Below are 12,861 nucleotides of genomic sequence, written 5' to 3'. Positions count from 1 at the left end.
TGCGCAGCTCCTCATGGATTTGTCTTGTCATTGGTTGTCAACATTTCTCCTATTCGACTTTCGTATGACTCCAAACATTTCAGTCATACATATCAAACCACTACATACATTTGCCTCACAAACAAAGCACACATATAACGGCTTTGGTAATCGGCACGTTTTTGAGTATATGTTCTGTGCGTTTCTGCAGTGTTTCCACACGTTTTGCGTGATTTGAGAAAAAGAAGTAGTATTATTATTAGGCATGGCGGTAAGATTTATTATTTAATTATGTATCTGTCATAAATATAAATATGTTTGTTTAGAGGAAAAAAGTTTATTGTTTCCTATAGTTCTCATTGAATTATTACATCAAGAACTATATACACGCCGATTAATCTGTATCTCTTTTAATTATATCGTTTTATTGTACTTTGTGTATATTTATATATATTGTTTATTGTATTATTTTTGTATAAAAGAATTATATTGCTTAAAGAAAAGCAATACTATAAATTTACTAATATTATTTTGTACCTTATTGATTGGCATAGCAACCAAATGTTTGATCCATTTTATTGCAATTACTTGATCGTAATACATAGATATTAAAGTATCATGCATCCAATTATTTTTTATTTCAGATTAATACTAACGTACAAGAAGTACGTGAGGTCACCAGGATAGAGCGTATTGGTGCTCATTCTCATATCAGAGGTTTAGGACTGAATGATAGTTTAGAGCCCCGCAATGTAAATATTCTGCTTTTTTTTTTTATAAAGATTTGATGTTTTTACAATTTAATGAAAATTAACATTTGTTGTTACTGTATTAGGTTTCTCAAGGCATGGTTGGACAGCTTATGGCACGCCGAGCTGCTGGCGTTATCTTAGAGATGATTAAGGAAAGTAAAATAGCAGGTCGAGCAATTTTATTGGCTGGACAACCTGGCACGGGAAAAACAGCCATTGCTATGGGAATGGCGCAAGCTTTAGGCCTAGATACTCCTTTCACATCAATGGCTGGTTCTGAAATTTATTCTTTAGAGATGAGTAAAACAGAGGCTCTAACTCAAGCTATTAGAAAGTCTATTGGAGTCAGAATTAAGGAGGAGACAGAAATCATAGAGGGTGAAGTAGTGGAAATTCAAGTTGATAGACCAGCAACTGGAATTGGAGTAAAAGTTGGCAAGTTGACATTAAAAACAACTGAGATGGAAACAATTTATGATTTAGGAAATAAAATGATTGATTGCTTAATGAAAGAAAAAGTTAGTATATATATGTCTATTAAATAGATTATATCTCGTTTGTATTACGACTTTTTATTCATCTTCAGGTACAAGCTGGTGATGTTATAACGATTGACAAAGCCACAGGGAAGATCAATAGACTTGGACGATCCTTTACTAGAGCTCGAGATTATGACGCGACAGGTTCGCAAACGCGTTTTGTACAATGTCCAGAAGGCGAATTGCAGAAACGCAAAGAAGTCGTGCACACTGTGACATTACATGAAGTTGATGTGATAAACAGTAGAACTCATGGCTTTTTAGCACTTTTCTCTGGAGATACTGGAGAGATAAAATCTGAAGTGCGAGATCAAATAAATGCTAAAGTCGCAGAATGGAGGGAAGAAGGGAAGGCAGAAATAGTTCCGGGTGTACTTTTTATCGATGAAGTACATATGTTAGATATCGAATGTTTCTCATTTCTGAATCGAGCATTGGAGAATGAAATGGCTCCAGTTGTAATTATGGCAACAAATAGAGGTATGCGCGAATAATCAATTATATTAATATTAAATCAATGTTATTTAACAATCTATAATTATGTAGGTATTACAAGAATTAGAGGAACAAATTATAAGAGCCCTCATGGCATTCCGATTGACTTGTTGGATCGTGCGATTATTGTTCCAACGAGTCCGTATCAAGAGAAGGAGTTGAAAGAAATTTTGAAAATAAGATGCGAAGAGGAGGATTGCGAAATGACTGACGATGCTCTGACCGTGTTAACTAGAATCGCTTCAGAAACATCGCTGAGATACGCAATACAGTTAATTACGACGGCTTCTCTTGTAAGCCGTCGAAGAAAAACTACAGAAGTAAGTAGGACTGACGATACAATTTATTGCATATATATTTCATATTATATATGAAATAATATGAATATATTTCATATTATTGTAATGATGTTATGATGATGTTTTAAATGATAGGTCGGTATTGATGATGTGAAACGTGTCTATTCTTTATTTCTTGATGAAAATAGATCTACGCAATTTCTTAAGGAATATCAAGATGATTTTATGTTCAATGAATTCTGTAAGTTATATAGTTATATTTATATGATATGTGTACTTAATGTAACTAAAATTTAAATATTTTTTCAATACTGTTTCAGCTGCTTCGGCTGAAGATAACATGGAGGTTTCTTCATAATACATTGTAGAATATCATTACAACAAATTTTTTATTAAGTTATAAAATTACAAAAAATAGAATAAAATTTTTTTAATACAACAATAATTGAAATATATATGTATTCTTCTAAAATGATGCATTATCACAAATATTTTTAGTTAATTATATATTAACATATTTATAACAAAATAAATGTTTCGCATTATCCTCTATCTCTTAAATAAACATTTAAAACATCTTAGGTCATAATTGATAAGGTAGATATGTAAACAACTTCGTACATACAATATGTAACTGCTTAGCTTTGATTTAATATCTTAGAGATAATACATATTTTTGATGATAAAATAATTAAAGATTAACATTTATGGAGGTCCATTTTTTTGGTGTATAAAGCTTAATTAGATAACTTAACAGTAACAGGTGCATAAGTAGATGCGATTAATAACAAAACGCACAGATTTCCAACGTTCTTTGAAGATACGATTCAACAAATATTACTTGACATAATTTAGAATATTTATATTAGATCTTCTTTTCTTGTACTTTGCTAACTAGAAAAAAAAAATAAATTAATGTTAATAATTACTATGATAATGTAAAAAATCGCTTACATGAATTATATAAAAAATTTATTTTTATGCAACCGTGTACGTTATTCACGTATAATAATTTACGAGTAAAAAGTATATACATATATTTTACAATTCAGTTCACACACATATCCGTGTCGCGATCCATTGATATAGATAAGGAAAAGAGAAAGTTATGAAAAAAGTTCATCGGAAAAACAAGATCTCTTAATTTTATTTAAGCTATACTTTTTGTACATACTTGTAATCAATTTTATGCCACCTTCTGGTTTGAATGACGATAATTGGGCCTTCTTATCTTTCGATACGAAACCTAAGCCATATCCCACTTTGTACACAGGCAATGGAATTACCGTGGATGAAACGGGTACCATTACTGAAAGAAAAAAATATTAAATTCAATATTAAAATCAATCATTAAATATTTATAGTGTATACGTATAGTCGGCTGATTTAGTAGGTCACTATATACATCGATACTCGATAACGTAACTTGTACAATTATTTTATATTGATTACCAATAATCGGTATAAGATATTCATAACCAAATATATATATATATGTGTGAGAATAAAGTGAAAGTTAATCATTCATTCCGCATGCAAGAAAAAAATAGAAAGTTGAAACACCGAAAATTAAACGACGGAAATGTCAGAACGGCAGTAAATGTCGCGTATACAGAAATCGCTTGACAATGATAGAGCTATCTACACCGCAAATATCATATATATATATATATTCATCATCATATATATATATGAATTGAATATCTATATTGATTTTAATTACAGTAGCGGTACGTGTGAGGTAATGTAATATATGGTCATACGTTTCATATAATATGTATAATCTTCGATGAAACACATTCGCATCTGATCTACAAGCCACAAATCTCGTTTACATACACTATAATGTACATTATAATAGCGGCATCTGTTCACACTAGAATGAATTCAAGTTGTATACACCTACAGTATTCTACCACAGAGAAATCCTTTCGAATTGTTCACTCGAGCGACGATTGCACTTGGTTGCTGAGAAACGCATCGTCTCTACCCCTCTTTCCGCCGATCCTCTCTCTCTCTCTCGCGTTGTAACGACAATTCAAGGACGACATATATGTAACTTCTATTAACACCTTTTACGCGTGGGCGTCTTACTTTATTTAGCGATTCGCCTTTCCAACCGTTCGCGCCGGCAGCGAGAAAGATTAGAAAAGATATATCACTCTCTATGCTCCTGCCATGCGTAATACATATAGCGACATGTAAAAAATTTCGAAAAATACAGCTAGAAATGCATGTTATTAACGCGATATGCGTACATAGTGGACCTGATCATCAGAAACCTACGCATTACTTGTCTGACATCACCGTTCCGTTCCATTCACCTGTCAAATATTGTTTTGCGCGAATTCAGAATTCTCGAGAGAGATCGCTCTTTATATGGTAACATTTCGCCTCAGATCTTGCTTCCTTTTTGTTAACATACATTTATCATCAACTTATGCACGAAGCGGTCGATGTGTAGAAGAAACAAGCGCAGCGCAAAAGAAATAAGGACATGCAATCTCCGTGTTAATTAGCGTGGTTAATTAGATTCTTAGACTCTAATTATCAAAGTGAAAGTTTCTTCTGCGTAGACATTTTTCTGTGCGTTATTTAAGTTCTCTTGTCTGAAAAAAAGCAAACTATACTTTCAAATTGAAATAGATTTTTTCGAACATTAAGACGTTATGTGTATCGTATTGACATTTCGTTATGTCGGTGTGCAGGATAAAATTTCACTTAACTTTCTGGAATGACAATGTATATTTCACACGTTGCAAAAATCGCAAATTGAAAGGATCAATCCTTTGGCAAAATTGGAAAACTCATCCCGTAGCACAATTTCGTCCACGTACAATTTTTAGCGTAAAATAAAGGATATATTTTTTTATTATTGTTTTAAGAGGGAAATTGCCATACAATGATGCATATCTGTAGATGGATGATATGTATTGGAAAACATCCAATTTGCACACGTGCCGGCGACACCTCTGATAAAAATAAAAATCAGAGCGTAAGTCGAATGTAATGGGAGAATAACAGAAGCGTAAATGAAACTTCTAGGAGACGAAAATTGAAACATCAAAATGTAAAAGAAGCGTAAGTGCTTCTTTTACATTTCATTGTTCCAATTTTCGTCTTCTAGAAATTTCGTTTACGCTTCTGTTACTCTCGCATTACATTCGACTTACGCTCCGATTTTTATTTTTATCAGGGACAAATTATTCCTCGTTGCGCTAAGAATTCAGATTTCGTAATTAAGAAACATTCAAAGCATACACACGCAATCTCTCTTTTCCTCTTCCAAAGCGGAAAGCTAGAATAAGCGGACAGAAGAATATTTAAATTTGTTTCGCAAAATATTCGAACGCGTTTTTTTTTTACCGATTTAAATCGAAAAAAAAAATGCTCTTGAATCGCAGATTTTTCGCTTACCTGGCTCGAATACATTATCTTGGTTCTTTTTGTAAATCGTTGGCTTGGCGTGCACCACAGCGATCACGGTGATGACGCAAAAAACGATGGTCCAAAAAGTCCCCATGCCTGTCTCGCTGCGGTCGGCAGCTGTCAAATAGTGATAGAAGAAAATCCTTTAAAAATAAATAACAATCCTGAGAAAAATCCTTTAAAAATAATAAATACGCGCAGATTCGGTCGCGAGAAATACCTTGCGCGGCAATACCTGATGCGACACTACTATCGCTCGGCGCTCGTTTGCCGTGGACCAAAGCAAATGAAAACACTTACCGTGAGTGGGGAAACTATGGATAAGAGAATTGACGTAATCCAAAAGATCGTAATCCAAGATCGCGACTCTACGATTGTAATAATTCCACGTAGCGCAAAGGAGACGCGCAGATATCAGAGATAATAATGAGGAAGAGATAAAATAAGAAACTTATTATTAGATCGAAGAAAGGAAAGAGAGAAAGAGCAATGAACAGAATTATAAATCTCCATCGTCATGTACCTTTCGCTCTCCTCTCTCGCATGAGAGAACGCGTGAAAGTTCGATTTTTGTAGTTTATTTATGCTACTGCATACTACGTTGATCTACATTTTAAATGTTAATTTATTTATTTATTTCTGCGAGCGCGTTGCGTATTGAAAGACATTTCTATTTGTATTCAAAAAATGTTTACTATTTTTTTTTTGAGATACATTTCGCAAGATCTTATTCTCTATTTTCTACTTTTTGTACTTCAATTGTACTTCAAATAATTGCAAATCACGTTTCCAATATACATTTAATTTTAATACATATAATTTCAAATTTTATTATTATATATTCGCACAGAAACATATTTATAATATTTTGAAACAACATTTGGACGTATAATTATTTACGAAATCGCGCCACTTCATAAATATATGTTTATGCTATTTTCTCATGAAAATGAGTAAGAACTATTTGAGACGAAATTACGCCCACGATTTATTCCGCTTGAAGGTAAACTAAGAAAGAAACAAAGTGCTTGTAAACGATGACCAAGGAGCGTCAAGGATTTGTATTAATCATTCTTTATACACCTACGTCATTCCAAGAATTTTTCCGTAAATACACACAAATAGACGTACAAGTGTATACGAAAAAAGACACGTAAATACAAATTTCTTCGTTTTAAATATATAAATATATGGTCACATATTTTAATATAATTTATTAAAAATAGAATATATGAACAAATTTATTATTTATTATACGAGTATGCATCTAATTGTAGACAAGACAATAATGATTTTGAGAGATGAAAAAAAAAACGATAAGTACTAACTACAGATAGTTCGGTAATTAGCAAGCGTGACAGGAACACAGGCTAGTAGTCTAACAATGGAAACTGGGTTAAAAAGTGAAAGGATTCAGATTGAAGAAAGAACGATCGTAGAGTTCGAGCTTTCTATTCACTCGATGACAGTTTTGCGGTGCCCGAGAGGCGTCTCCTGAAAGTGAAAGAATTGCAAGTAGTTCCAAGAATGAGCGTTATGTCAGCAGAAATAGCCAAATCCTTCTTCTTTTATCTTCTTTTCAGCGATTTTTTGCCATGTGACGCGAAGAAAGTAGACTGCTGGAGAGATAGCTATCAAATTATGATTAGACTTAGACATATTATGCTATTGTCGTTGGCCATTAGCAAGTATATTCCCTTTTTTCCGAGAAAAATTACTATTTATAATATTCCTTTATTTTATGAATTGCAAAGTATGATTCAATAAAAAGAGATGATACAAAAATAATGGAATATAAATACACGCGAGGTTTCATTGATTTCTACAGACACAAATTCGTTAAATGACATGATAAGAAGAACGTCAATGAGCTTGACCGTAAAATAAAGCGGTGAGATAACTTTTATCGACGGAATATTCCTGTGAATGGTCTATCAAATAGCCGGGAATATGATACCGTTATTGCCATTTTTCTACCGGAACAAGTAATTGAATGGAAGGAAGAAGAGAAAGATTGGGGAAATGCGAGATATATCGGCCGAGATATAATCGAACGAAATTGCTCTGCGGAAACATTCAATAACTTTGCACGCACGTGCTCCTATAATCGTACATCGTGTTATCAACACGAAGAAACTGCTTTTTCTGCACATTTTATTTGAGTTAAATGTAATAAGTTTGAAAATACATCGGCACGGCTGATATTGAAATATTTTATTCCTTCTACGTGCAAGTTTCGTCAAACGTGTCGAAACTTGAAATCGTGAATAAGTAATTTTATCATCATATTTTATGTAATATATTTATATGATTATAAAAATTATTTTTACATACATATATTTTTATATATTTTACTATAATAGTAATAAGTAACTCATCATTCTTGTCACTGAGATAAAAAAATCATGAATTTTACTTACTGATTTTATGTACGACACTATATATTTTATAGATACAATTGTAAGAAATGCACCAACAAAATCTATTCGTCACGGCGACTGATCGTTTTACATGAGAATATATCCGAAAATTCGAGATGACTGTACCGCTGAGATTTCACACGGATATGCACTTAGTAACACAATACACAGTCAATTTCCGGTATGGGGAAAGAAATCCACTCTCGAGAATACGCTCGTTGCAAAAATAAAGATCATTTATAAGCGAGGATGTTGCGTGTAAAATATTTTTTAATATAACAAACAGCATTATGTCACTGATAGTATAATTATATATGTACGTTACAGGCGTAAAAATTATACGTATCACTGACAAATAACTGAGCACAAATTCCGGTTCGTCTCCTCCAAGCTCACTTTAAATGAGAATCGGAACCGAAAGAACCCAAGGAGGGTGAAGGAACGGCTTACCCTTTGCAATAGTCAAGTCTTACCGCGTTAATTGCAAGTACTTCCCTCCAGGGGTACCGCATACGAATATGTACGTATGTAGACGCTCGTCTACGAGGGTAGACGCAGGGATGACTCGGCACAACACCCCATTTCCCTTTCAGTGCTCTGCTTGCGCGGGTCCTTTCATACCTCGCCGCCGCGCTGGTTAAAATATTAGGATTTCCCCAAGGTCTTCTACACGCAGAGAGCACCACCAACCCTCGTTGTCCTCTTCGTAAAGTTCTCGCAGAGTCGCTCGAAAGTCCGAATCAAAGCCTGCTCCCCTATTCACGTGCTCGGTTTCACGTGTATGCACGAGTTACTGCGTGGGCAGACACGTGAGTTGTCACGCCTATGAGGGTGGTTGTTACCTCTTTGTTATAAAGCAATCTCTGAGAACGTGGTCTTCGAGAAGAACTATTTGTACTTTATGAAGATGAGGCGTAATGAGTTCCTAATTATGTGTAATATTGTTCCTAATTACTTATGTGTATATATTTAAAATATTCAAGAGACTCCATATCTTGGTAACTTTTAAGTGAAATATTATCATAGATACACTTACTTGGAAATCTACGTGTAATAAATTATGTTACATATATTGTCATGATTATATTTTCGTTAATTTAGAAAATTCTAATAATTAACTTTGGGAAAATAATTAAAAAATGTCTTGGAGTAAGTTATCTTGTTACTCTTTTTTTAATACAAATTTCATAAAATTCTAATTACAATAATTTTAAAAACGCTCTACTTTTTCGCATCTTTGTCCGCAGAAGAATTAATTAAATTATTTATTGCATTAGAAAATTTAATCTGTAGATGAAGAGACATTATGTTTTTCGACGACTGATGACGCCAGTCAAGCTAAGAGACATGGAGCTAGGCTGTTAATTATTTCTGAAGCTAGTCCGACATTGGCGGTGTCAAACTTGGTACTTTGGGCCGCGATTATATTATTATGTCCCATGGGAGCGCACCCGATGCTACACCCTCGTGATTTACCATACTCTGAAGTCCATATACAAAGTACACGCTTAATAGAGATCACATTTAGCTGTATAAATCAAACTACGTTACGTATGTATATTGCACTCGCGATGGGTTTAATACGGACACATACTTAGAAGAGAATATGTCATTAATATTATCCAATGCTGATAATTATTTTAAACTTATTATAAAGAAAACAAAAAGTTTCTTGTAAAAGAAATTATACTAAAAATCGATATTTCTAAAAAGAAAGAAAGATTCGAGGATTTTAGGGAAAGCGAAAACGATATGGGAAAAGAAGATGAGAAGCGGAGGAGTCATAGGGGTGTCAAGTATTCGCTGTTCGTTTCGGCATGTTAGTATCATTCCTCCCTTTCATATATGTACGTATATTACTCATCCCCATGAGAAAAATATCATATTCACGCATATGACTCAAAAGAGTGCAGCTTTCTTTTGGAGTGTTTATAATGTTTCAAGATAATACATTTCTAAAAGAATATTAGTAATATTTTTAATTTTTTGTATCACATATATCCATTATATTATAATATACTTAAATGTTAAGCTTTTTTAAATCTTTTACAGTGTTTTTCTAAAGCTCTATTTGATTTTTGCGGAAAAGCAAGCATTATATAGAAGCACAATATACAACAAGCTTAATATATATTAAAAATTTAATCACTGGCGCATTTCAGAGCTCGTAATTTCTCCGGATTTCACATCAGGAATTACATCGGGATTTAATCCGCTAAGTTGACAGTGCGGATAAACTATGTCTGTATCACTCTAGTGAAATATTCATCTCCCGACATGTTTCAAATATCCATACTGTCACCATAAAATTGTCGGTTTAATCTCGACTGTCCCTGATTGAATATTTGACGAATCCTCAAACATATATCCAAATTTACACGTAATATAACTACTTTTTTCTGTTCCAAATTTTTGTTTCTATTAAATTTCTATAACAAGCAGTAAGAGAAGCAAATATTTTTGTTGATTTATGATAATTTAACCATGCATATTTATAATGATTATCTGGTTCTGCACTGCAGAGGACAGTAAAGGACGATTCCAGACCAATTAATAGCTTGTACTTGAGCTGTCAAAACCTGAAGCTCGCGCGTTCCTGATGTTTAACTTCAAATTTGTATCCAGGATATCTGCAGAACACAAATAATACACACATGATAGAGTAAAATCTCTCTTATTTATTAATATAACATACGAGTAGTACTTCAGTTTTTTTATAAAATGTTAAAAATATAGAAATTTGCACTCAAATTATTGTTTAATATATAGTTATTGTTTAATAAATAGTTGATAAAAAGAGATAAGGACATTTCTTCTAAAAAATTTATAATTTAATCCGTGATTAATTTATATATTATACATTATGATTAATTGATTCTATCAATTTACTTGTTGCATATAATAATGCATACATTTACCATTTATTTTGTTCTGAAGAAAAGCATGTGAGCTCCCATTTATATAAATTATTTATGTAAATCTATTTGTACAATAATTTTAATAGTAATAATTACATCACTGATAATCTTATGTCGTGATCGCTGAAACGAACAAATTTGATGTAAAAATGCATGGTCGAATTATCGATCAGTATTGAAAAACGGCTTGTTAGTTCGAGTTGAATCACCTCGTAAGAAACCACCCCCAGAAGTTTCCCAGGTGTCAGACGCTTCCTGTGTTCCTTTCTGCCTCTATATATCTATCGATCCTAAGCACCCTACATCCCTTCCTCTTGTGCCACCGACTGTTATCCCCCCCTCTCTCTCTCTCTCTCATCCACTCTCTCTCTCTCTCTCTCTCTCTCTCTCTCTCTCTCTCTCTCTCTCTCTCTCTCTCTCTCTCTCTCTCACTCTCTCCTATGATCCCATCTCTTCACCATACTGTAACTTTCTCTCTCGCTCGCTTGCAAACTAAATCTATGGGGTGATTCATAATCGGTTTCTTCTTCTACATCTTCTTTTAACCATTTCGTTACTAACTTTGAAATATAAATCAATATTTTAATAAATTTATTTTACTCTTGTTCAAATGTAAAAAGCAAAAAAGATGAATAACATTCGTTATAATAAAAATAAAAGCATTTTTATTGGAAACAACAAAACACAGAACTACATTTATAGGAATAATTTAATTTTTCTTAAAAGTATAAAAAATATCAAACATAGATGCTATATTCAGGTTTATGGATCACCCTGTATAGTACACTGTGCCCCTGCAAGTAGCCCTCCTCATAGTAGCTTACGCCATGGGGCGGGTAATTTTCCTTGCATATTTATACACGCGCCTCATCGAGAGAAGTGCCTCTGTTATACTTCTTCTCTCTCTCTCTCTCTCTCTCTCTCTCTCTCTCTCTCTCTCTCTCTCTCCCTCCCCCCCCTCTCTCTCTCTTTCTCGCTTGTTCTCTCTCCGAAAGAATTAACTGCTACGTTTAACAGGTACCATAATAAGGAGAAATTCTTCCTTTTTTCCGCAAATCCTCCTTTACGAAAGCGAACGATTCGTTTACAAGATCAAGATGAAGCTATTTTCGCTCATTCAAGTGATTTAACAAATCATTTTCTAATACGCTTCATGCTTCATTACAATATGCAACAAAAGATTGTTTGGAAATATTAAAATAGATATCAAGGTGATATTGTTTAAAATATAACAAATTTTAATGTAAGAAATTCGTACACAATACTTGACTATTTATATAGTTATGAGTTATCCATATTGCGTCACTGATATTGAGAATTTGAAAGGAAGCTATAAAATAGAATTCTTTAGTTAATTAAAGATAATAAACGTTTATTTAGTACAGAAAGGGATTAGACAGACTCTTGCAATCTCTTTATCTCTTTATTTAGTCTAATTCTATAATACATGATATCTATATGGTAGCGAAAACTTTCACACAAACTTTGATCCTGTTACTGAAAAATATCATGAAATATTGATAACCCATTTCATCTGAAATATCTCTAATTTTATATTAAATAAATTTAATCATTTATTTTACGTGCTGTTTTAGTTACGATAATTGAAGAGATTACGCACAGCAATTTTTAAATTAAATCTCGATTTTTAACGCATTTATACGGAAGCAAAATTAACTACTTTATTTTTTTATTTTTATATTAAATACAATAATACTATTTCATAATAAATCGAATCGAATTATTAATCAAAGAACAATCCTTTCCATCACAATAGGATGAAAGTAGTTTAGGTCTATGTCTAATAAGTCGACAACCCCTTGGCTTCCGTCACAGTCAGTTAAAACGTTGACAGTCAAGCGAGTTACATCAATGACAGCGGAATGCAGTTCCGGCATTCCATTTCTGTCGCTGAAGAATCACATTTTATCGTTTGAGACGGAAACGACTCTCTCTCCACGAGACAACAATATAGCTCTGACTTTGTCGCGAGGTATTATTACTCGTTTCAACCAATAAATGGAAAGTGG

The 12,861-nt window shown here is 33.1% G+C and overlaps 2 protein-coding genes across 3 annotated transcripts; one reads left to right on the top strand and one right to left on the bottom strand.

Annotated features, from left to right (window-relative positions):
- Nucleotides 1-61: 61 nt before the first annotated feature.
- On the top strand, nt 62-2,509 carry rept (RuvB-like helicase 2 rept). The gene is made up of 7 exons (XM_011057470.2): nt 62-250; nt 624-731; nt 815-1,249; nt 1,318-1,750; nt 1,817-2,085; nt 2,200-2,305; nt 2,385-2,509. Exons 1-7 carry the CDS (start codon nt 245-247, stop codon nt 2,420-2,422), a joined length of 1,395 nt encoding a protein of 464 aa, XP_011055772.1. The 5' UTR covers nt 62-244; the 3' UTR covers nt 2,423-2,509.
- LOC105146868 (uncharacterized) lies at nt 2,435-5,796 on the bottom strand. Of its 2 annotated transcripts, none has more exons than XM_011057469.2 (4): nt 5,714-5,796; nt 5,482-5,610; nt 3,239-3,373; nt 2,435-2,958 (listed from the first exon to the last, which is right to left on the bottom strand). In XM_011057469.2, exons 2-4 carry the CDS (start codon nt 5,585-5,587, stop codon nt 2,930-2,932), a joined length of 270 nt encoding a protein of 89 aa, XP_011055771.1. In that variant the 5' UTR covers nt 5,588-5,610; nt 5,714-5,796; the 3' UTR covers nt 2,435-2,929. The 2 variants fall into 2 exon arrangements, with proteins under 2 accessions (XP_011055771.1, XP_087268244.1); XM_087412118.1 differs by having other exon boundaries at nt 5,482-5,636; nt 5,714-5,787.
- Between the last annotated feature and the right edge of the window lie 7,065 nt (nt 5,797-12,861).

The sequence above is a fragment of the Acromyrmex echinatior genome, chromosome 1, assembly GCF_024713525.1.
Source record: "Acromyrmex echinatior isolate Ae372 chromosome 1, ASM2471352v2, whole genome shotgun sequence".
NCBI classification, from domain to species: Eukaryota; Metazoa; Arthropoda; class Insecta; order Hymenoptera; family Formicidae; genus Acromyrmex; species Acromyrmex echinatior.
This window is presented reverse-complemented; position numbering and strand designations above follow the sequence as displayed.